This window comes from Leptonychotes weddellii, chromosome 15 (genome assembly GCF_054177405.1).
Source record: "Leptonychotes weddellii isolate Sample4059 chromosome 15, ASM5417740v2, whole genome shotgun sequence".
NCBI lineage: Eukaryota > Metazoa > Chordata > Mammalia > Carnivora > Phocidae > Leptonychotes > Leptonychotes weddellii.
The window spans coordinates 49,187,168-49,210,009 of NC_138383.1; the positions used below are offsets into that span (position 1 = coordinate 49,187,168).

Consider the following 22,842-nt stretch of genomic DNA (forward strand, 5'->3'; position numbering starts at 1 on the left):
AGAGACAGGTGACAAGCCCGGCCCCACAGGCAGCTGGCAAGGTCCCAGGGCCCGGCCTCAGCGGGGACGCCCCCAACCCCGTCTCCCACTGCTGCTCTGAGCCAGGGCCCCTCCACCAACGTCCTCGCGTGCGCATGGGGCCACAGGTGCACAGCACGGATGGAAGTTTCCGAACGCGATCATGGGATCCAAGGAGATTTAGTAATGTGAAAGCCTAGAATGTGCTTCAAGAACTCACTGGCGAGAAGGGAGGCTATGTGGGGACAGAGGATGCTTGGGTATAGAGGAAACATTGGTTGAGTTTTATGTTTCTAAGTGGCGTCCCTTCCGATGTGTGTCCTTTTGTCTGAAATTCTGCACAATAAAGGGCTGGAAAAGGGAAAGCCCCAGACCACGGGCTGGCTGAGGCCGTGTGTAATCTGTACCCTCATCCTAATGAACCGAGAAAAGCCAACGTGACTCTAGCTGGGTCCTGAGATACCTCCCTTCCCCTGTGCCCACTGCTGGGGACACACAGATGGGAGAAAAGCCCGAGGCCGGCGGACCCATCACTCAGAGCGCTCCTCAAATACGGCCTACGTGTGACTGAGGAGAGCTCGTGGGAGCCACTGCCCGGGGTCCCCAAGTCGGGGGCCCTCAGAGGCCTCCTCCCCACACACCCCTGCCCTCCGCACTCACTGAGCCGCAGGGAGCCCGCCAGGCCCCGGATCACGGTGATGGGATTTCGAGGGTCTGTACAGAACTGCAGCAGCACTGGCGAGAAGGCGTCCCGTTTGCTCTCCAGCTGCGGGAGGAGCAGGAGCGGGTGAAAGCGCCGTCCCAGGCTCAGGGCAACCCCGCCAGCCCCCCGCTGGGTCTGAGCAGCCGATGGCGGGCTGGCACACATACATAGATGCTGGGGGTGGGCGGGTTGAGTTTTTCCCGGGGCAGCTTCTCCTCAGTGTTGATCTTCGGTTTCACAGACTGGGCTGGGGAAAGGTAGGACTCCCGAAACTTCCCTTTCACCTTGGCGTTCCTGTGGGGAGGGCAGAGAGGCAAGGGCAGGGCTAGCAGGGCGACGGGCGGGCGGTGGGGGGTGGGAAGGGTGGAGGCCTCCGGGGCGCCTGCCCCCGACCTACTTGCTGGCACGCACGACATCGGCGGCGCAGTGGCTGATGGTGAGGTCCGCCATGCGCAGCCTCCGCTCTTCCACCTCAGAGGCGATAAAGGTCTCCTTGTCACCACTCTCTACCTTGATGAGCCGGATCTTCAGCTCCTTGGGCGGCCCTTCACTAAGTGAGCGCAGCTTCAGCATGTCAGCCCGGCTGACACCTGGTGGCCCTGGCGCTTCCTCCCGGACCTTCTTCCCAGGCCCGGGAGCTGAGGGGGGCGTGGGCTGGGCAGAGGGCGCAGGAGCTGGTGGGGGGGCCGGAGCGGCGGGCGGCTTGGCCTTGGAGGCCCCGCCGAGATCGGGCCGGGCCTTCTCGCGCCCCTGGATCTCCTCGCTCTGCAGGTCCAGGTTGCCCAGCACCCGGCGGCTCTTTTCTTTGGGGGCCTTGGCCTTGGTCTTTGCCCTGCCCTCTCGGGGCCGCCGACCCACGCTGTCCTTACAGGCCCTCCTGTGCCGTCGGTGCTCCTTCTGGTGCTCCTTCTGGTGCTCCTTCTGCCGCCGCTTGCCGCTGCCTGGTCCTGCTGCCGCCCCCGCCCCGCCGCTCTCCTCCCGGGCCTGGGCCGGAGGCAGCAGGCGCTCGGTCCCACTGTCCACCAAGCCTGCCGTGTCCACCGGGCCTGCCGTGTCCACTGGGCCCGCCGGGTCTGTGGCGCTCCGGCCCACCCGCTCCACGAGGGTCTCACAAGCCCGACTGATCTCTTCTAGCACCTCAGACTCAGACCGAGCGGGGGGCAGAGGCAGGGGTGGGGGCGGCGGGGCGGGGGTCATGGGGCCCGGGGCTGGCTCTTCGCCCGCCCTGCGCTCCCGGGCCCAGGGCCCGCCTGAGGTAGAGAACTGAGATGACGAGGAAGCGGAGGGCTGCGGGGAGCCCTGGGCGCTGGGGGCCGCTGGGGCGGTAGCACCTGACGGGGGACCGGGGGAATACTGAGTGGCGGCCAAGGGCCCGGGCCGGGTGGCAACAGCCGTTCCAGTGCCCCGGTAACAGTACTTCTGTCCCTCCAGCACGGAGGCCAAGGATTTGAGCAGGCTGGCCGGACTGGCTGCCGGGGGGAGCGGCGGCGGGGGCGGCGGGGGCGGCGGGGGCGGCGGCGGGAACTTGGCCAGAGGCGGCGGGGGCGGAAGGGCTGGTGGTGGCTTCTTCTCCTCTCCCTGGGCGGCGGTGGCGGTTGTGGCCGTGGCCGTGGCGGCGGCCGGGGCTGTGTCACCGGGAAACGGAGGCTGCAGAGATGGGAAGGGCTCCTTCAGGGGGGGCGGGGGGCCCACGCCTGCCCCCTGTTGCTGCTGCTCCTCCTCCTTGCGAATGGATTCGTCCAGCATCTTCATGATGTTGGCCAGCCCGTCGGGGAGGATCTTGAATTCAGCTGGCTCCTCAAACTGGTCCTCCAGCGGGGTAGGGGGAAAATCGAAGAGCCGCGGGCCTCGGGCGGGCAGCTCCCCCGCCCTGAGCGGCGCAGGCTGGGGGGCTTTATTCAGGGGGCCTGGGGTCGGCCCCGGCCCCACCTCGGGGGTCTTTGGGAAGGAGACCCTGGGCCGAGGGCTCTCCGGGCGCCTGAAGCTTCCTGAGGTATTTTGGTGGCAGGAGGAGGGAGGAGCTGGAGGCAGGGCAAGAGTCAAGGGGGCAAGAGGTGGGTCCTGGGGGCTCAGAGTGGGGCTGGGGGGCCGGGGAAGGGGATCCAAACTTCTGGCCAGATAGGGAGGCGGGGGGAAGGACACAGGCCCCGTGGGGCTGCTGCTGTGGCTGCCATGGTTGCTGCTGCTGGTGGCTGGGGGGGCGGGAGGGGTGTGCGAATCCTGAGTGCCCACAGAAAAGCGGGGAGCCGGAGGCCCCAAGAAGCCCTCGCGGTGGGGGAGGGGTGGCGGGGGAGGGCGGGGGCGTCCCTCAGCCCCCAAGAAGAGCTCCTCTAAGATCTCCCCGTCCTCGCGGGCTGCCCGGCAGGCCGGGCCCTTCAGCCAGGCAGGGGGCGGTGGGGGGCGCAGGAGGCGGGGACAGGGCGGTGGAGGAGGTGAGGGGGGGCGGGGCGGCAGGGACAAGTGAGAAGTGGCAGCGGGAGCCGCCAGGAACGGTTTCCGACTGCTGTGTGCCGAGGGCCCCAGGCGGCCTTGGTGAGAGGAGACGTCCAGCGCGGGAGTTTGGTAATGGTCAGCGCCGGGCTGCAGGCGGAGGATGGGGGGGGGCGGTGAGAGGGCTGCTGGGCGCAACCCCGCCCAGCGCCCCCCGCTCCGCCCACCGCCGGCACGCACGATGCCTGGGCTCGGCTCCGCGCCCCGGAGACCGGTGTTGCTGCTGCTACTGCTGCTGGTGGTGCCGGGGAGGCCGGGGGGCCGGGAAGGGGCATAAGGCACGCAGGCGGTGGTTGCTGCTGGTGAAACGCTGGAGTCCATCCGCGACCTCTGAACTCTGCTCTCTCTAAGGTCACTTCCGGGGGGACGGGTGGCAGGCGGGCAGCCATGGCTCTCTGCTCCTGGGGGGCGGGGGCCGGGGCCTGGGGGTGCGGCCGGGACCAGCCGGTGGCCAGGGGGGTGCGCGGTGTAGGCCGGAGCCGGGTGCGAATACGGATGGGGCAGTGGGTGCCGCTGCTCCTGTGCAGAGGGAGGAGGCCGCGAGTCAGGGACGCGGGAGGCCCGGGAGTCGGGGACGCGAGAGGACGTGGCCTCGCCCCCCGGACGGCAGGGGCAACGGACAGGAGCTCACCTGGCGCTCCGGGGGTGCTGAACCCTTGCGCTCGGGGCCCCAGACATCTCCGTGCAGGGTACTCCACAGCCCTGGCTTGCTCAGCTGAAATGGAGGGCTGGTGGCTAGGCCAGGCAGGGGTGGGGGGGGCGGCGGGGGCGGCGGCGGCGGCAGTGGGGGGGGCGGCAGCGGCAGCCCTGGAGGAAGGCCGGTCTAGAAGGAAAGAGAGCGTGAGACCCCGCTCTGCGCCCCAGTCCTGCCCTCGGGCCGCGTGCCTGCCCACAAGCGACCATACCTGCTCGGAGCTGCAGCCTCTCCTGCGCTTGCCTCCAGGGCTCAGGCCCTCATCCCCCGAGGGGCCCGACAGCGCGGCCGGGGGCACGGCCTGCACCACTGGGGGTTCAGCGGCTCGCTTCACTGGGGGACCTCCCCGCTTGGCCCCGTAGTTCCGCTTGTGCTGAAGACAAAGAGGGGAGAGGGGATGACACAGCTGCAGAGCTGGCCCGGGCCAGCCTCCCTAGCCCAGCCGGCCCTGGTCTCACCTCGAGGTGCAGCAAGTTCCACACTTGCTCCAGGGGGGGCAGGACCTTGGCTCGGTGCTGGCAGGAGCCGGCATGAAAGTTCCAGAACTGGGCCTGGGGGCAGAGGCAGACATTAGGATGAGGATACTGAGCCAGGAGGCACAATCCCGGCCCCCCAGGGCCTGCCTCATCCCACCTGCTGTAGTCGCCCGATGCGGGGTCCCAACTCAGCCAAGCTTCCTCCGTATCGAAGGGCGCTGTGGTAGCAGCGAATGGCCTCCTCACTGTCGTGCTCTGACTCGTACAGCTGCCCAAGCTGCTCCCACAGCCCGGGCTGGGCCGGCTCTCGGAGCAATGCCTGCACACAGCCATGCAGGGATTCCAGCTTCCCATGGAGGGGTCTCGGGGTGGGGGTCCTACAGAGCAGAAGGGGTTGCGGGGGTTGGGGGTCACGCTTGGGGGAACCCTTCCCAGGCCCCAGACTTACCTCCCATCCCCAGCACCTCTGAATCCTTACTCACCCTGGAGCATAATACGGTTTGTTAGGGTGCCCAGAGCTACTGCCATGTGAAGGGGGCAGGGGAGCGGAGAGTGGGGGCTGGCCGACGCTGGCAGAGCACCTAGTGAAAGAAGGGCTCTGTTAACACAGAGCAACATAAGCAGTCCTGTCCCTACCTAGGAAGGAAGGGACGGAGAGGCTAGGAGAGCAGCGAGGACTGCACTGAGGTCCACAGAATGGCAGAAACCCAGAAAGTGACACAGAGATTGAGGAGTCAAGGGGATGGGAAGAGGGTTGCCTGGAGACAGAGAGAGAGGCCCCAAGTTCTCACCTGCCTCCAGGCAGCCATGCGCTACGAGGAGGGGGATGGGGCGGGCAGGAGCTCCAGGCCCCAGCACAGCTCAAGCCCCCAAGGGCAAAGGCTTCCCGTGCAGCGCGGGCCCCTGGAGGGTCCACTGCCCGATGCATCCAGCCTGAGCCAGGGAGAAGAGATTACGGTCTCAGTGGGGGCACAGCCCGAGCCAGCAGTGTGCACACCGCCAACCCGGCCCCGGCCTTTCCCTTACCAGGTCAGCAGTGGCCCCAGGAGCCCTGGAGATCGGGCACGGCCCCCTGCCCCAGCTCTCTGGGGCGACGGTCCCGCTCCAGCCGCTCTGACAGGAGTGCCCACTGCCCCCAGATGGCCACCCGGGGCCCTTCACAGCCAACTCTACAGAGGGAAGGAGCAGAAGGAGTGAGGTGAGCTGGCCAGCACACAGCTGAGGCCCAGGGGCCGGGCCGGGCGGGCATCTGCACTGGGCGCCCAGCCCCGGCTTTCCCTGAGCGGAGGCCCAGGAGGGCGGCGAGGCGCCGGGACGCGCGGCAGGGAGCGGGCCGGCAGCTCGCGCTCGGGAGCCACTGGGGCGGACGCGCAGCGCGGCGGCGGCTTACCCGGCCTCCGTGGGAGCGTCCTCTCACTGCGTCGGCGAGCTCCTGAGATCTGGCCAATCACAGCACTTCCTCTCTGCCCAGAAAGCCAATCATCACCCGTGTCTCCGCCTCAGTAACAGCCTGGCCGGGACCAATGAGAGCGGGGTGAGCCCGGCCGGCAGCGGCCGGGGGAGGAGGGGCGGCGGAGCCGGTCAGACGGGCTCGGCCTGGGGTGACCCCGGTGTGACCCCGTGGCTCCCACCGAGGGTCTCCATCTCGGAGCCGGCGCTCGGGCCGGCGGCGCCGGCGGGGCCCGGGACCCCGGCGGGTGAAGGCGGCGAGCCGCACGCTCGGGCCGGCCTGGGGGATGGCGCCACCCGCAAGTCCCACGCACCCACAGAGCCACCGGTAGTCCCGGCAGGACGGCCCGAGGCGCCCCCCGCCCCGCCGCTGTGAGACCGACTGACGGCAACCGGGCGCGCCCCGCAGACAAAGGCGTCGCTCCCCTTCCTCACTTCACCTCCCACCCCGAGTGCCCCCTGGAACTGCTGGGCGCCGGCGGGTCACGGCGACTTCTCCGGTACCCAAACCCGCCCGCGCCGCCGGACCCCATCCCAAAGCACGGTCAAGCCCCCGGACTCATACCTAGTTCCTTGAGCTCCTCCACTTCTCCCGCCTCTCTCTAGATCTTCAATACCAACCGGCCCCCCAAACCAAAATCTCCCTTCAATCCCCCCAACTTCTGAGAAGTCGCGCACCGCGGTCCCGAGTGGCCCCTCTCGCGTGGCTCGTATCCTCTATGCCCTTCCCCGTCGGGGCCACGCGGTTCCCCACGGCCCACGTGGCCCCCGCCCCCCAAGGGAGGGGGGATTTCGGGGGTTGCCCGTGACGTGGCTACTTGCGCAGCGGAAGCGGCGTGTGTAAGTGTAAGGGGGGGGGGTCCTTCGGGAGGGAGGAGGGCGGGGCCCGACAGGCGGTGACATCACCCTTGTCCCACTCTCACCGCCCACTCCCTTAAAGAACCCAGAACCCGTTTCACTTCCTCCTTCAGCCCCCCCCCCTCCGCCCCTTCCCGTCTGTGCTGCCTCGACCCACGACGGGCGCCGCGCTCCCTTTCTGGGAACCTTCCCTTTGGCCCCAGTTCTTCCCCCTCGCCTCTCTGAGCCCAGGATCCCCGTCCCCGCGCCTCTTCCTCGCCTACCCCGCGTCCCCGCAGGTAGGGAGCCGGCTCCGCTCCCGGGATCGGTCCATTGAGAGTCTAGAGTACAAAGAGCTGCGAGAGGCGAGCGTAGAGTACAAAGCGGCGGGGGCGGGGCCAGCGCTCCAGCTGGAGCGAGCGCCGGGCAGGAAGCCGGGGGAGAGCGCGCGGCGAGGGGCTGGGGGCGGCTGGAAAGTTCGCCTTCGCCGAGAGAAGTCTGCGCTGTGGGGAAATTTCCACCCAGCCCGCAAGGGCAGGCGGGTTTCTGGTGAAAACAGTCCTCCCTCCGCAGGGCAAGGTCGTCTGTTTACATGCACGCGCTTGGACCCTACAGGTCCCGGCGCGCCACTCCCCGCCGAGCCCGGCTCACGCCGGGGCTCTGCGGACCCTCTCCGCGGCTTCCGCGGAGTTTCTGCCCCGAACTCTCTCTTCTCACTACACAGACTTTCTCTCAGTTCCCAAGCCCTGGCAAGAGTAGAGCGCTTAACGGCGGTCCAGTGTAGCCCCGGCCAGATTCCCCCACCCAAGTCCCGGACCACGCATGGGAAGACGGGGGGAGCCGGGGGTCCGGGCATCAGAGGAACAGATCCCCGCTTGCGAAGGGGTGCCCAGGGCGCCGCCAGTTACCAGGAAATGCAGCTTCCCCTAGTGCGATGATGACACTTCCCCTCCACCACTTCCCCTTTCCCACGGGGAACTGACTCAGCTTTCCCTGAAGCACTGAGCCCCGTCGCTCCAGCCCCTTTCCACCTTTGTCCACAAACCCCCACACCGGCACTCAGAATACAGCAGCCCTCATTGGAGAACAAAAACTTCCTGTGACCTAAACACACGCTCACTCTCGCCAACCACCTCGGATCCCTGTCCCCACCCGGGACCCAGGCGCCTGACTACCCCCTACACACCATCCGCCTCCCGTACAAAGCCCTCCCTCGGGGTCTGATTCAGGCTCCGGGTGTGTGTGTGGGGGGAAGCATGAGTCACCCAGAAAACCTTACCCTATTCCCACTGACTCAGTCCCCGCCTCCCTGAACACACACAGACACACAGAGGCAGACACAACTCAGCCCACACACCGCTCACCACCGGTCCCGCGGAATTTCCCCTCTCGTCTTCCCCCACGACGGCCCCTCCCTGCGCCCACCAGCCTCGACGCCCCGCTCACACCTGTTCCCCAGGCGCCGGCAGGCGGCTCGCGGTCCACTCTCACCTCCACTCTCGCTTTAGGGCAGGAATAGCCCTCCCCGACTCCCGGTGTCCGTACCAACCGAGGGGAGGGGACAACCACGGGCCGGCACAAAGACAGACACCCGCAGACTCCTCGAAGGCAGATGAGAGGAAGACGCACGCGGCCAGAGCCAGGCTGGGAGGACGGTATACTTCTGGGGCAGACATTCTATTCCAGCCTCTCCCGCCCGCCCCACAGGCCGCTCCCGGGGGCCAGCCGCCCAGAAAGGGTTAATTCTCCTCCTGCCGAGGCCACGCCCCCTCCATCCGGGCACTCCCGGCTGAGCCCAGTTCCGCCCCTTCCATCCGGGCCCTGGACTCCGGGACTTTAACCGACCCCCTCCCCCGGAGCCCCGAGAGAGACCCACTCCATCAATCACACCCACTTAACCCTCTCCCGGCTTGAGCCCGAGAAGCCCCTCCGCGCGCAGCGCTCGAGCCGCGCGGGACGCACGGTAAGGGGCCAGCCGTGCGCACGCACACTCACATGCCGGCCACAGACAAGCCCCCGCAGATACGGCTTTCCCCAGCAGGCGGTGGGCAGACGCGCGCGGCACGCGCGCCGAGGTGGGGCCGGTCCCGGAACCCCGCCGCATCCCGCCCCCCGCCAGGCCTCATTCTGCCCGGTGGAAGCGAGGGGTTACAGGCTCGCTTCTTACCTGGGGGAGGGGGGAGGCGGAGGGGAGGGCCGCCGGCTGGGGCGCCGCGGTGACTCAGCCACCCGGGCAGGCCGCCCGCTCGGGATTCCCTTCCCCAGCCTTCCCCCGCTGCTGGCCCCTCCCCGCCCCCCACCGAGGAGTGACAGTGCCGGCCCCGGCCCGCTGTGTGTCACTGCGAGCCTTGTGTCTGCCTCGGACCGGACCGCTGTGTTCGCCAGTGTGTCAGACAAGGTCGGCTGCGTGTGGGTCCCGGTGTCTGTCTGTGTGTGCACCTGCGTATCTGCTCATCTTGTCTCCTTCAGTGCCTGCGTCGGACGCGTTCCTGTCATTATGCCTGTCTACAGGACTCTGAGGGGCTGTCTCTGTCTGTGTGTCTGCCTGGCTCCTGTCTCGGTCTTTTGTCTGGGTCTGCCTCTGCATCACTTGCGTGATCACGTGTGTCTCTGCACATGCCCTTCTGTGTTTGCCTTCATGTTCCTGAACAGAGTCTGGGAAACACTGGAGCAGGCTGACCTGCTGACTCCTCGCCTCACTCCCCGCAATCCTGACGGCTTGCTGGATCAGTGATCCTTCTGTTTGAGTCAAATATTTGGGCGTCTGTCTGCCTTCAATCAAGTTCTGTCCTATTCCTCAAGGTCCTTGCTTATCCTCACAGCTCCCTGCGGCTCCCATTATGATGATAATTGCTAGCATTTAGTGAATACTTATTACATGCCTGGCACTGTGTTAAGCACTTCACATATATTTTTAAAACTCTCCCCACCACCACCACCCCAAACCTGAGGTAGGAGGTACTTTTTTTTTTTTTTACCCCATTTTACAGATGAGGAAATTGAGGCTCTGAGAGGTTAGGTAACTTGGTCAAGTCCACTCTGCAAGAGAGTGGAAGAGCTGGGCTTCTTCCCAGGGCCTCAATTCCTTCCACTCTTCTAGAAGGCCTCTGTCCTATTCTCCCTCCCTTGGTTTTATCCTCACAGGCCATCTCCTGGGTCAGCCTGCCCCCAGGGTTCCACGCCAGGCATCTCTACCATCCCAAATGTCTCACGTCCTCTAGAGCAGGTGTGGGTAGGAGACTGTGTAGCAGATCTCAGAAGCCATTGCTTTCTTGGCAAGAAAGCTCATTCAGTTAACACGTTCATTCAGCACAATTCCACTGAGGCACCCCAACGTGCAAACCATCTTGCCAAATAGAGACACAGAGACGAAAACAGTCCCACTCTAAAATTCAGGGAGTAGTGAAGAAGAGCAACACACAGAGAACTCAAGGCCCTGGCTTAGGTAGCATCTTTTCTCCTAGAGAATGAGGGATGGAGGCTCTGTCCTACAGAGCGTCAGGCAGAGAACTGGCAGAAAGAGAAAGGCAAGGAGAAGAGGAGTAAGACTTAGGGTGTTGGGGGGCGGGCAAATGCTATAGTGCAGTGGGAACAGAATGGAAAAGAAAGGGACCTGGAAGGGAAGGTGAGATGCCACGATTTCCACGGCAACGGCAGGCCCTTGTGGCAGGGGCCTCCACTACCTCGCCGAGTCAATTTCCAATCACCATCCTTAAACCAGACTGTTCAACAACTCTTCTAGGGCACCCCGCCCCAGGAAAAACCCCTCCAGGGTAGCTCACCTCTACCTTGCAGCTTGCAAACTCTAGCTCAAGTCAATTCAATAAGCAACTGAGTTGTAGCACTGGGGGGTGGGGGGGAAAGATTTTTTGGTGGTAGTGGAGAGGCTGCTCAAGTACAGGGCTGAACCATTCATAGGCAACAGAGGGGAGCTCCATAAACCAGGAAGGCTGAACCACTCAAGCACCACATGGTGGGGGTATGGATGCTCAGAGTTGGACTGGACCATTCTGAGGAGTGGGCATGATCCAGATCGTACCACTCTTCTTCAAGCCTGTGGTGCAGAGTTGGACTGTCGCGGGTGGGGAGAGGTGTTGCTCAGGGGCAGGACTTACCAGATGGAATCTGATGTGCCCTGTCTCATTGGAACCAGTGCCCCAGCAGTGGGGTGCAGCAGACCACAGTGGGTGGGGTGGGTGGTACTACGGGGCTGGCATGGTGCCTGGGGGGAACCTAAAAGAAAAAAAAACAGTTATAAGTGGGGTCCCCCAGGCTGGAGAAATTTTCCTGTGCTCCCTGTCTTCTTATTGAGGAGAAACCAGGCTCTGGTGGTCAGATGGGATGGGAGAACCTGTTTCCATGGCAACCGGAAAAAGCCATCCCCAAAGTGGTCCTCCTGCCTTTCCCCTTAGGAAGCAGCCCAGAGCAGGGGGTAAAAGAGGCCCTCGCGATGGTATCTGTGTAGGTCCATGGTGGACACCCAATCCACGATCCCTCTTCTGATTGAACCCTCCTCTTGAGAGTCCCTGGTCCCAGAGTAGCCCTCATTGCCCCTGACCTCTGCACCCAAGTCAGCCTCAATCCTGGCCCCAGGCCTGTAGATCCTCTGCCTTCAGCTCAGCCTCCTCCCTAACCTTATCAAGACACCAGTCAACCCCACCCTCTGGACTCTGCTCCCTTCCCTTCCCCCAGGCGGGCGCAGGCAGGTCTTGGCGAGCAGCGCAGGTGGCCAGACTAGATGAACGGGCCCAGCAGGGAGGAGCCTTCCTCCTGAACAAGGACTGACTCTGGGCCTGGGTCTGGAAGTGGCCTCTGCTGCGAGCCTCCCTTCCATCCCACCCCTCAAGGCCATATCCTGTTTCTCCATCACCTCCTTCCTCTATGTGGCCCAAGAAGGTGACAGAGGCCCACTCCCTCCCTCCCGTCACAGACAAAAAGCTAGGTCTTTTAACAGAAGTCCAGGGTCAAGAATCAGGTGTCCATCTAGGGTCAGACCTAACTCTTGCCCTCTCCTCAGACGCACTCCTCAGGGACCTATGGTTTCGGCTTCCTCAGTCACACTGGTCGGCCCTTAAGGTCCCAGACACTTGGGCTCCCAGGCTAGTCTCTCCATTCCCTGGCCTTCCCGCCCACATCCTTCCCCCCTGCCCCAGAGACTCGGGCCTCCAGCCCCCAGGCTCCATGATGCAATGTGCTGCAAGCCGCCTGGGCCGCTGATGACACAGCCCCCAGGGAGGAGCTACTCGGGACCCAGGCAGGGCCCCTCAGTGCTCCAGGTAGTGGCCAGCTGCAGGCCGGGGAGGCCAGGCAGGCAAAGTTCTTCTGCTGCAGAAGGAACCTTCCAGGACAGGGACGCGGAGAATGTGGGCCGAGTGAGTGTGAGTGTGAGTGTGAATGTAGTCTGTAGCATTTGTGTTTGTGGTTGTGTTGTGTTGGAGGAGAAGGGGAAGCTGGGGAAGGTCTAGCCTAGAGAGAGGGGAGTGGCAGGCCTTAGGACACACCAAAGAAGGAGTGAGGGGCAGCCAAGGGGGTCACAGGGGTGTGTATGGGGTGTCTGGACACCAGAGTGGGGGAGGGGCCAACAGCCATTTAAAGGGCCAACCCCAGAGCTTTAATCCCTCACCAGCCCTGGCCCCAAGCCGGAGGCTGTAATTCATCTGTCCAACAGCTGGGGTGGGTGTGTGTGTGTTGGGGGGGGGGGGCATGTGGACGGGAAGGGGGAGCTGGGGGAGGGGCTGGGGCTTTCTTGTGCACAGAGCCAAACAACAAAAGGGGAAGCTGAAGGGCCAGCTCCAATGTGCCCAGGCCAGGCTGCTGACCTGCAGACTCACCGGCTGTCCCCACCTGATGGCCCACAGACTCCAGAGTTTGGACTCAAGGACTCTTGGCCAAGGAGTCCGAGCACCCAAAGGTGGGGCCCAGGAGAAGGCCCAGGCGGAGTGCCTCCCCTTCCCCGCAAGCTGTCACCCCTCCTTGCAGGTCCCAGCCGCAGCACCATCCTAGACCTGGCAGGCCCCAGACAGATTCAGCCTCAAATGCCCTGCTCACCAGCCAAGCCTCCCCAGACTCGGCCTGCCGGCTCCCCCTCCCGCCGGCCCGGGGTGGCAGCAGCGGCCACACCGAGGCTGTCCCTTTAAATCATTACCACCCCTGATTGTGTGGACAAACCAAGGGCCCTGCCCCCCAGGCAGGCGGCTTGCCACCTCCCCCCCAAGAGTCCCCAGAAATGTGAGGGCCATTTAAAGGGACAACAGAGAGGCAGCTGGGTCTCTAGCTGCCCCCACCCCCACCCCGCACACACAGCCCCTCTCCCCAGCGACATACAGCCCCTTGCCCCTCCAGAGGGCCCCCCAAATTCCGGTTCTCTCCCCACCCGTAGAGACTGCTAGAAGGAGAAAGGGGGCCAGAGTTGGGGGGGCGGGGAACAGGGGGAGCGAGAAAAGGACAGGGACTGCCTCCTTACTCAGAGCCCCAGGGGACAGGTCGGAAGGAAAGCAAAGCCCAGAGAAGCAGCGAAGACAGAGCCCCGAAAGGTGCCGCCGGCAGACCTGGGGCGCAGAGGCTGTCGGGCGAGGGGAAGGGAGTCGGGCTGCACGAGACAGCGGCGCGGCCAGCAGGCGACAAGCCCAAGTGGGGGAGATGGAGCAAGGAGGGCCAGGGAAAGGAGGCAAGGCCGGGGGGAAAACGGGGAGACAGAATCGGGGAAAGGGGTCATCCGGGAGGGTGTGGAGGAAAATCCGAGAAGGGAGGGCAAGCCAGGCCGGGGTTACCTGCTGGGTGTCTGTCCCCCGGCGGTGCCCCCGGAGTCCGGGCAGGGAGGGGGGGAGCAGCAGGGGGGGGAGTGGGGGCTGGGGGGGCGGGGGAGACGGTCCCTCCTCTGCCTCCTGGGCCTGCCCCGGCGCTTGCAGCCTCTGCCTCCCTCCCTCCTCCTCCCCGTCCCTGAGTCCCGGAGTCAAACAAAGAACTGTAGCAGGCTCTCCCCAACCCCCTCCCTCCTCCTCCTCCTCCTCCTCCTCCTCCTCCTCCTCCTCCTCCACCTCCTCCTCCCCTCCCTCCCTCCCTCCCCACCAGCAGGCTCCCTCCTCCTCCCTTCCGGTCTCTTCCTTTAACTACCCGCCCCCCCCCCCAGCCCCCAGCACTATTCTCTCTCCACCCACCCACCCAACCTTTTACACACCCCTCAGCCAAGCCTGGTCCCTGCAAAGAAAACTGTGGAGTCCCTTTGCTAAACTGAAAGGCTCCAGAGAACAACATGGGAGGGGACTGGGGTCTGGCTTAAAAATCAAGAACCACAATACAATTATTTTATTTTCACGGCCAGAGGAATAATCTGAGCTATTTCTTCTCCAAGAGGGGGGAAAAATAATCCTAAAGAAAGCAATACAAATCTGACTAAAGCCCTCATCAAATAAAGTGCACAGCTCAGTGGAAGCTAATCCCTAGCCCCCTCCCTCCCACCCGCCAAATTAACACCAACTCTCCACTCCTCCCTAACCAACTCCTGAGGTCCTGGCCAGGCTGAAGCCGGCAGAACAACTATCATTGTAAAAAAAAATAAAATAAAATAACTATCACAATTTAACCAGAATGATCATTTCATAACAAGCATTCATTCGTTCAGTATTTATTCTGTGCGGGGCACTGTGCTAAGTGCTTTGCATAAATTATCTCATCCCGCCCCCCCCCCCAAGCCCAGAAGGTATGTATTGATATTTAAATTTTCCAGATTAAGACTATGAGGCTCTGGGAGGTGGTGACCTTTCCAAGTCCCTATAGCCACTAAGTGGCAGAGCTGGGAACGGAATCCAGGTCTGATCGGACAGCCCGAGCTCTAAGGTGCGTTAGAAGAAAAACGAATTTTTTCCACTATCATAAGCAAACCCCAGGACTTAACTCAATAGGGAAAGGCACTCGCAGGTATCAACGGAGTCCTCCTCCCTCAGGAAAGTGATCCACCCATCCACACAGAATAAAGACCCTGACTTTTCAGTCTAATACTGTTTCCTGACCCTTTTCCTCACTGTTGGGGTGTCACTGATTAAGATCAGAGGTGAGCTGCTGTCCAGTGACCCCTCCCACACCACACACAGCTCTCCCAAGAGTAGCTCTCTTGCAACCACTCCCACTTCAACTCAAAATGGGGAGGGGGCAATAGGACACTTGGCAATGCAGCAGGTGGGAAAGTAGAAAGACTGCTGGGAGGCTCTGCCAAGGGGAGGAGGGGGCTGGGAAGGAAAGCTCTCCGTACCAATTTGGGGCAAAGTGCCCCAGGGTTCCCGTAGCCCAGAAAAGGGGCAAAGTCTTTGGGCCACACCACACCCGGGCCCCTCCCCCTCACAAAACTCCAGGCCAGGGTTTCCCACCTGCAGGCTGCTAAGGCCAAGGGAAGGGCGAGGGGGAAAAGATGGCACGGGGTTGGAACTGGACTCGGGGCAGAGGTTGGGGTGGGGGGGCGGGATGGAAAGGGGAGGAGGCCTCCGGCCTGGCAACCGTCCCAGGGCACGTGCACTGGTGACATCATCCCAGGCCACCTCTAACACAGACCTTTGACCCCTAGGGGCGGAAAGGGGCCTTTGGCTAAGCTTCCTGGGAAATAGCCTTAGGAATTCTGGGAACCCAAAAAGGAGGAGAGGGAAGGGACCCGGGCGGCTTGCCTTTATCTCTTCTACCCCAATACGGCTCCAGTCCCCGGGGCTCGGGCTTCCTAAGGCTCCTCCTCCCCGCCTCCAGCCCTGACCTCCCAACCCACATTTCTGACGGAGTCCCGACACGCCTCTCGCAGATACTGTGCCTTCTCCCTCCGGGGCGAGAGCTCGGGTGGGGGGCGAAGGGTGGGGGGCGGGGGCACCGGGTCCCGCGGGGCTCCGTCTCCCATCCGCGGGATCCCCCGTAGCCCGGGCGGCCGCCAGCCGGAACCTGTCTGGGTCCCCAACTCTCCTGCCCCTCCCCGCGCTGCTCCAGGGCGGAGTCTGTGGAGTTGAAACCAGGACACGGCGAGAGGAAGAGTTATATAACCGGGAGAAGCCGAGAAGGACGAGTGGAGACCGGGACAGACAGCCCGAAGGGAGCCCGGAGACGTGCAAAGAGCACGAGGGCGAGCGGGGAAGACACGTTAGGGACGGGAAGGATTTGGGTGTGCCATCAAAGAGGAGGAATTCACGCCAAGAAGGGGCGTCACGGCCCGGCAAGTCACCTGGGCCGTCCGGGGCTTCCCCGCAGCGCCCTCCCCCGCCGCCCACAGCAGCTGAGCCCGAGCGAGTGACGCCTCGGGAAGGGGCGCGGACACCCGCTCCGTTCCCCTGGGGGAGCCAACCTAAGCCAGAGCCCGGGAAGGCGGCAGCGGAGCCTAAGGGGCCGGAAACCACAGCTCCGCCCAGCCCACCTGGGAGACTGGGGCGGCAGCTGGGGGTCGGTGGGAAACAGGTAGCCGGCCCCTCCCGCGCAAGGCTGGGCAGTACTGGTTCGAGACCCAGCGGAAGAGTACGGGCGCGTCCAGACGCCGGGGTCCCGGGGGCTGGGGAGCGCAGCCCGGGACTAGTTTGCAAACACAGACGCAAATGGGGAGGGGGGGACGACGGTGGGCGGCGAGCGCCGACTCGCCGCGCAGGCGCAGGGGGGCACCAGGGCGCGTGCGGAGGAGGGAGGAGGGTGGGCGCGAGCGTGTGGGAGTGCACGTGCGGGTCCCGAGCAGCTTCTCCCTCCCTTCTTCCCCTCTCCCCCACCCCTCTCCCCTTTCCTGTCGCTCTGTGAAGCCTCCTCCACATTGGCTGCCAGGGCCCTGATGTCAGGGACGTCCGCCGGAGCGGATTGGCCGGACGCGAGAGTTCGGGAATCCGGCTCCCGAGTCTGGCTCCCCAGTTACTCCGGCAACGGGGCAAGCAACCCCCGGGAGGGCTCGCCCGGGTTCCGCCTCCCTCCGGACGACCGCCGCGCCCTCCTCTGCGGCAGCGCCGCTCGCCGCCTCCCCTCGGTCTTTCCCGGGCTCTGCGGGTCCTGGGGAGCAAGGCGTCCTGCCCTCGACCTTCCCCGAGGTCGCCCCGCCCCCCACTCGCCACACCCCCTCCCCCCCGCCCGTCCCCGGGTCACAGCCACCAGCGGCTGCAGACAGGAAGCGAATCTGCGTTGCTTAGTAACCAAGCCGCGTGCCCCCTCCCCACTATTTACCCCGGCGCGGGGAGGCGGAGACTGAGCCCCAGCCCCCTCCCCATCCTCTGCCCTTCGCCCTCCCGCCCACAATTTCCTGTGAGGGGCCCAGATGACGGGAAGTCAAACGCGCACCTCGGCCCACCTTTCTCTCGGGCCGGGCGGGGGGGCTTCGGCCGCCCTCCCGGCCACAGCGCCCACCCGGCTCCCGCGGCTCGGGCTGCGCGTCTCGCCCTCGCCATCTCGTGGCTGCGCTGGGAAGGTCCGCACGGAGCCGGGCCCCGGCCGGGCGAGGGCGACGAGCGGCCGAGCGGGGTCGGAGCCGGGATGGACGGGCTAGCGGGGTGCGGCGGAGTGGACGGGAGGAGAAGGCTGCCGCGGGGAGGCTGGCTGCCGGCGCTACCGGCCTGAGGGGCCAGGCTGAGGCGACACACACGGCTTGCGGAGCACTGGAGGGACACCCGAAGGGGCCCCCGGGCCCGGAGACCCTTGCCTGCCCGGCCAAGCCGACCTCAGGGGGCCGGCGCACTGGCCCAGCCGCGGACTCTGACCTTCAGTCCTGTCCTTCTGTCAGGGGCCGCCGCGCCCCGCCCCGCCCCCGGGTCGGGGAGGGGAATCCCAGCCCAAGGGGGACTGGGAGCCCTTTCAGGCCCCTCTTGACATCCGAGCCCCCAAGTCTTCTGCCTCCCCGCTCTTCCCCCACCCCGCCCCGCCCCGCACTCTTCTAGGGAACCCTGGCGTCCTGCGCCCCAGTCTTCTTTCCAGTGCCTTTGCCGAGACCCAGACGTCCATCCCCAGCTCTACCGGTCCGGAGACTCAGGCGTCCCGCCCCCCTGCGCGGAGATGGGTTTCCCTCTTTCAGACGCCCTCGCAGCTCCCCGTTACCTGGTTCTGGGGTGTCCCAGGTGCTCAGGCTCCCCGAGGTCTCCCAGGGGGTCGAGCGGGCCCCCCCTCTCCCAGGCCAGGGCCGGGGGGGCCGCTCCGCCCCGTGGCGCAGTTGGATTTTCCAACACAAACACCGCCCCCCCTGCGCCCCAGCCCCGCCCCCTTCCCCATGGTCCCGCCCCTCCTCGCGCCGAGAGTCCCTCTCTCGGGCCCCGCCCCGCCTTCTGCCGGTCCCACTCGCCTCAGCGCAGGTGCCGAGTTTAGGATGCCGGATGCGGGGTGCCGGGTTCGGGGTACAACGTACCGGGTCCAGCCCCGATCCCTGCCTGACAAACCCTTATTCCGTTCGGATCACGCGCCTTTCCAAAGTAAGCCCCGCCCCACCCGCTCAGGCCCAGCCCCGAAATTTAGCCTCTCGCGTTCTAGGTCCCACCGCCCTGCCTCTCGTTCAAGGCCACGCCCCCTTCCTCTCCCGGCCTCCCACTTCCCCAGACCCCCAGCACCCCATTGAGAGGCTCCGTCAGGGCTTACGGTTGAGGGTGTTTTATTGCTCTAGCACACCTAGCTGTCTCCAGGCCCCCATTATGTGGTCCCAGTTAAGGCCAGCCTCGGTCCCTAGAGTGCCCGACCCTCCCTCAAGCGGGGAGGAAGAGGCGGCCTTCTCAGCTGTCCAGGCTCATGAGTAGAGCAGTGCCCCTCTTGATCCAGTGATCAGGTGTCATGGTCCCGGACCGCAGGTCGATGCTGATGACAAAGGAGGCTCGGTCTGCGCTGCCCGCCCGGTCGGGATAGTAATAGCAGGGGCAGGAGTACATGCCTGGGGGAAGGAGAGGAGGAGTCAGGGCCGGGAGCCTCTGGGAGAGCAGGTCAGGAGCAGGTGTGGGGGACGCGTGGAGCCCGGGATGGGTGAGGATCCAAACTAAGGATGGGGACGGCAGGGCGGAGGGAGCCAGCCCACCCTTGGCGCTCTTCTTGCGACTCTCCGTAGGCCTGAAGTGGATCGTGGGCATGAGGCAGACAAGCTGCATGGGCTCCGCCTCCGCCAAGCAGGAGTTCTTCCTGTCCCAGCCGGCGCCCTCCAGGTACAGGCCACGGACCCAGACGCCGTCCTGGGAAGACACAGGGGCAGGGTGGGGGGGACGTGGAGACGTGCCGCTGCCGGCACCCCTGACCTCCCCCACCAGACCCGCCTGTGCTCCCACCTTGGGTGGATACACTAGGTTGCTGTCGTCCACGGTGGAAACAATGAACTCCCAAGAGAGGTTGTCCACTGGAATCTGGGGGTTCAAGGGGAGCGTAAGGGAGGACCCCCAAAGAGGAGAGCACACCCATGCCCCCAGCACTCACGTTGTTTTGGCGAGCTGAGGACTGCAGCAGAGCAGTGAGGAAGCCCGTGGGAAAGGTGAAGCCGGACAGCCAGAAGATCACAGGAGGCCGGGCACGTTTGGCCCACAGCTCAAACTGCTCCACGCGCATGGCCAGGTCCCGGGTCCACGAAGCCAGTGGCTTTTGTGAGGGATAAGCCTGGAGGAGGAGGAGGCAGGCTGTGTTTATGCTCTCATTGATTCATGCATTCAAATCTCCGTTTTGAGCCCCTGGAGCAGCCATGGGATCTAGAATCTCTGTGGTGCCAGCCCGTTCCCCAGCTGCAGTTGGGCCAAGCTCTCCGAAGGCCAGCTCCCAGGAAAGAAGCATGAAACGACAGCTATTTAACAACCAGGGCAACAGCAATATTAACCAGTTACCATTAATGAAGCACCCACTAAGAGTTACGCACAGTACTGAGAATCCTTGAAACGTCCTTGGCGGAGGTTAGGAACTTGCCCTAAGGTCCTAGGTTAATCGGTGCAAAGCCAGTCTGTGAATAGCAGAGCCAGATCTCTGCCTTGACTCTATCTGGCTCCAAAGCCCCAGGCTCACTGCATTTTGCCATATGCCTCCCAGAACCAGGAGATGGAGGGCACAGGGGTTCAAGAGCGATGCAAGCTTGCCTTTCCCCAGAGTGGAGGGACATGGGCATCGAAGATGCAATTGAAAATCTCTTCCAGGCTCGTAGACATGACGATGAGGCCCTGAATGCCTTTTTCGAGGTCTGTCAGTGAGGACCTGAGCAGGGTAAGGTGGGAGCTTAGAGACGGGAGGGGCTTGGCAGAGCCATCCCCGGGGGGCAGGGGGGGTGGCGGGGGGGAAGCCCTTTCCTCTTGCCCCCACCCCATGAGACACAGAGCCCCTCTCCATCTTACAGGATGGTCTCCATAAGCTTGTTGTATCTCTGAATCTCCTGCAGAAGGACCACGTTGAGGGGGGAGGGGTCCATGGCCAGCAGTTTTCGGGTCCCCTCATAGTCGATCATTTCAGGGATCTTCTGTTTCACGTCAGCAGCCAACTCGAGGACCTGGCGCGGCGGGAGCTCTGAGGGGCGGCCTCTCGGCCTCCTTGCTGGCCCTCCCCCAGCCGCCGGCCTGCTCTTACCTTCTCTTCCCGGCTCTGGCCTCCAGCCCTGGTGGGTGTAATCTGGGGTTGCAGGGAAAGCAGAGTCTCAAAGAGAGTTCGTGCCTCAGTGATCTGGGAGGCCACATCCGCATTGGGGTGCTGGCCAAAGGCCTCAGGGGGGTCCATGCTGGGCAACATGCTGATGTACTCCTTGTAAGAGGCCAGGCTGCCATCTTTGGGGATGAAATAAGCCTCCAGTACTGACAACCTGGAGCCCACAGCGTAATTATCACCACGCTGTGGGCCTCCGGGGCCTCAGGGCCAGGCCGAGACCCCAGTCACTATGCGTGGCCCCTTCATCCCGCTCCCTGCTCCTCTCCCTTCCCCGACCCCACAGGCTCTGCCTCCTGCCAGTCTCCTCGCCTCTCCTCAAACACTCCCACTGCCCCCTGGTCTGCCGGTGTCCTCTGGCCCCCTGTTCAGCGCCCCCTCCCCCTCACCGGTAAAAGGGGGTCGACAGAGACTGGTCACAGAAATAGTCGTTGATGTAGGTGCTGAGCAGGCGCCGGTCCCAGTCGTCCGTGACGTGCCCACCGTAGTTGACACCGGCAATGAGGTACTTGAGTGCGTCCCACGGCGTCTCCTCGTACTCATCCAGATAGAGACTCAGCAAGTTCTCGGACACCTGTGCACGGTGCCGGCCCCGCCCCCACACACAGTTAGGGCAGGGAGTCCTCCCACGGGGCTTCCTGTCAGCGGCTCTTCCCGCAGGGGAGCCCACGGGGCAGGCGGTGTAAGGAGAGAGGGCTGGGCTGACGGACCCCCGTTGGTACAAACCTCAAAGTCGGAGTCATTGAAGCCATAGATAATGTTCCAGCCAAGCTGCAGGAACTTTTTGCGTTCCAGCAACACAGAATGGAAGAAGCAGAGTGCAAACAGCAGCTTCTTATACTTGGCGGGTTTGGAGCAGCGGGAAAACTGTGCTTCCGTCATCAGCTGGTAAAGACGTGTCATGTTGGCCTTCAGGCCCTGGGGACAAGGCAGTACAGAGGTGGGGTGACATGCATCGTGCTAAGCCCTGCCCCTAGCACCACCACATATGGTTGTGGAGGTTGCTCACTGCACAAACGGGGGGTGAAGGCTGAAATCCAGCCCTTGATCTGCATGCCAAGATGGGCACCGATTCACAGGACGGGTGGGTGCCTTTCTTTAATTTGCACACAGGTGCTGAGGGGGTAGCAGTAGCTCTACCTTTTTGTCCCCCCACTTTTGATCCTCTCAGCCACGATGTTCTCAATGGCAGGTGGGCCAACTCAATTTGGGAGAACCAGAAGATATGACCAAAGATGAAGACAGATACATGCAACTATTAGCGGACAGAAAGGTACACACTACCATATGCAAAGGTCCAGGGCAGAGTAAGGGGCCACGGTATACCATCAAGGAGGGACAGTCTATGCGACAGATTTTTCAGGCTTCGTGAACACCCTTGTGGGTCAAGGTGGACAGAGTCTCACCAATGGGAAGGAGATAACTAGGCTGACAGGAGGGCGTTGGTTTCCTGGAGATGGAAAGAATGGCAGGGATAGAGGCACAAAGGAGAGAATAAGTGAGAAGATGAGTCTAAGGGCAAGGACTCAGGTGGGGTCAGAAGGGCCATGAACAGATGGAGCCATTTGGACTTGATTCACCAGGAGTCACAGGGCCACTTTCTGTCTTGAGTAGGACAGCAATATGTTGAAACAGGGCTTTTAGGAAGACGCATCCACAATGGACAGAATGGAGTAGTGAAAAAATTGGAGTAAGAATATTGCCATTTAGGGCGCCTGGGTGGCTCAGATGGTTAAGCGTCTGCCTTCGGCTCAGGTCATGATCCCAGGGTCCTGGGATCGAGTCCCACATCGGGCTCCCTGCTCCTTGGGAGCCTGCTTCTCCCTCTGCCTCTCTCTCTCTCTCTGTCTCTCATGAATAAATAAATAAAATCTTTAAAAAAAAAAAAAGAATATTGCCATTTATAACATCAAAATATGTAGGGTTTCTAGGAATAAATAAAAATGCACAAATCTTTATAGAGAAAATGACAAAACTTGATTGAAATAAAGACTACATGGAGAGACCTACTATAATCATGGATGGGGAGGCCCGATATTACTAAAGATGTTGATTTCCTCCAAACTGATCAAGGGATTTTTTTTTTTTTTTGTAGAACTTGACAAGCTAATTCCAGCATTTATGTCGGAGAATAAAAGGCCATGAGTAGCCTGAAGAAGAATACGGCAAAAAGGCTTGTCTTACCAGCCATCAAGGATTATTACAGAGCTATAGGGTAAATGAGACAGTGTATATTGACCCCAATATTAACAACTTGACCAATGAACAGAATAAAGGGCCCAGAAACCTATATCTATATAAACGTGACTGAAGGCTTCGAGGCCCTGCAGATCAGAAGGGTAATTGTGGGCTATTTGACGATGGTACTAGGAGAACTGGTTATTTTTGTGGATAGGAAAAAAAAGAAAAATATTGGACCCCTACTCATTCCACACTTGCGAGAATCAACTTCAAGTGATTAAAACACCAAAATGGGAAAGTCAAATTATAAATGCTTCTGGAGATAAACATAAGAGAGTGCCTTTACCACCTTGGAGTAAGCAGAGATTTCTTGAACAACACCTAGGCGCACAAGCCATAAAGAGAAAAGAGCTAAATTCCAC

At 62.8% G+C, this 22,842-nt stretch overlaps 2 protein-coding genes across 2 annotated transcripts in view; both read right to left on the reverse strand.

The window, feature by feature from the left end:
* KDM6B (lysine demethylase 6B) overlaps positions 1 to 17,846 on the reverse strand; it is a 21,628-nt gene extending 3,782 nt beyond the window's left edge. The window contains exons 1-14 of the mRNA XM_081806011.1: positions 17,696 to 17,846; positions 10,783 to 10,900; positions 5,772 to 5,891; positions 5,408 to 5,550; positions 5,173 to 5,314; positions 4,864 to 4,962; positions 4,539 to 4,758; positions 4,364 to 4,456; positions 4,117 to 4,278; positions 3,843 to 4,034; positions 3,392 to 3,730; positions 1,119 to 3,301; positions 889 to 1,015; positions 437 to 784 (exon numbers count right to left, since the gene is read on the reverse strand). Of these exons, the coding sequence (XP_081662137.1) occupies positions 437 to 784; positions 889 to 1,015; positions 1,119 to 3,301; positions 3,392 to 3,730; positions 3,843 to 4,034; positions 4,117 to 4,278; positions 4,364 to 4,456; positions 4,539 to 4,758; positions 4,864 to 4,962; positions 5,173 to 5,309 (3,900 nt within the window). The 5' untranslated portion in view covers positions 5,310 to 5,314; positions 5,408 to 5,550; positions 5,772 to 5,891; positions 10,783 to 10,900; positions 17,696 to 17,846. The remainder of the gene's footprint in view (positions 1 to 436; positions 785 to 888; positions 1,016 to 1,118; positions 3,302 to 3,391; positions 3,731 to 3,842; positions 4,035 to 4,116; positions 4,279 to 4,363; positions 4,457 to 4,538; positions 4,759 to 4,863; positions 4,963 to 5,172; positions 5,315 to 5,407; positions 5,551 to 5,771; positions 5,892 to 10,782; positions 10,901 to 17,695) is intronic.
* Positions 17,847 to 18,222: 376 nt separating this feature from the next.
* DNAH2 (dynein axonemal heavy chain 2) overlaps positions 18,223 to 22,842 on the reverse strand; it is an 82,560-nt gene continuing 77,940 nt past the window's right edge. Inside the window, exons 80-88 of the mRNA XM_081805789.1 lie at positions 20,966 to 21,157; positions 20,629 to 20,813; positions 20,168 to 20,396; positions 19,939 to 20,090; positions 19,687 to 19,801; positions 19,043 to 19,219; positions 18,898 to 18,972; positions 18,654 to 18,804; positions 18,223 to 18,512 (exon numbers count right to left, since the gene is read on the reverse strand). Coding sequence (XP_081661915.1) covers positions 18,358 to 18,512; positions 18,654 to 18,804; positions 18,898 to 18,972; positions 19,043 to 19,219; positions 19,687 to 19,801; positions 19,939 to 20,090; positions 20,168 to 20,396; positions 20,629 to 20,813; positions 20,966 to 21,157 — 1,431 coding nt within the window. The 3' untranslated portion in view covers positions 18,223 to 18,357. The remainder of the gene's footprint in view (positions 18,513 to 18,653; positions 18,805 to 18,897; positions 18,973 to 19,042; positions 19,220 to 19,686; positions 19,802 to 19,938; positions 20,091 to 20,167; positions 20,397 to 20,628; positions 20,814 to 20,965; positions 21,158 to 22,842) is intronic.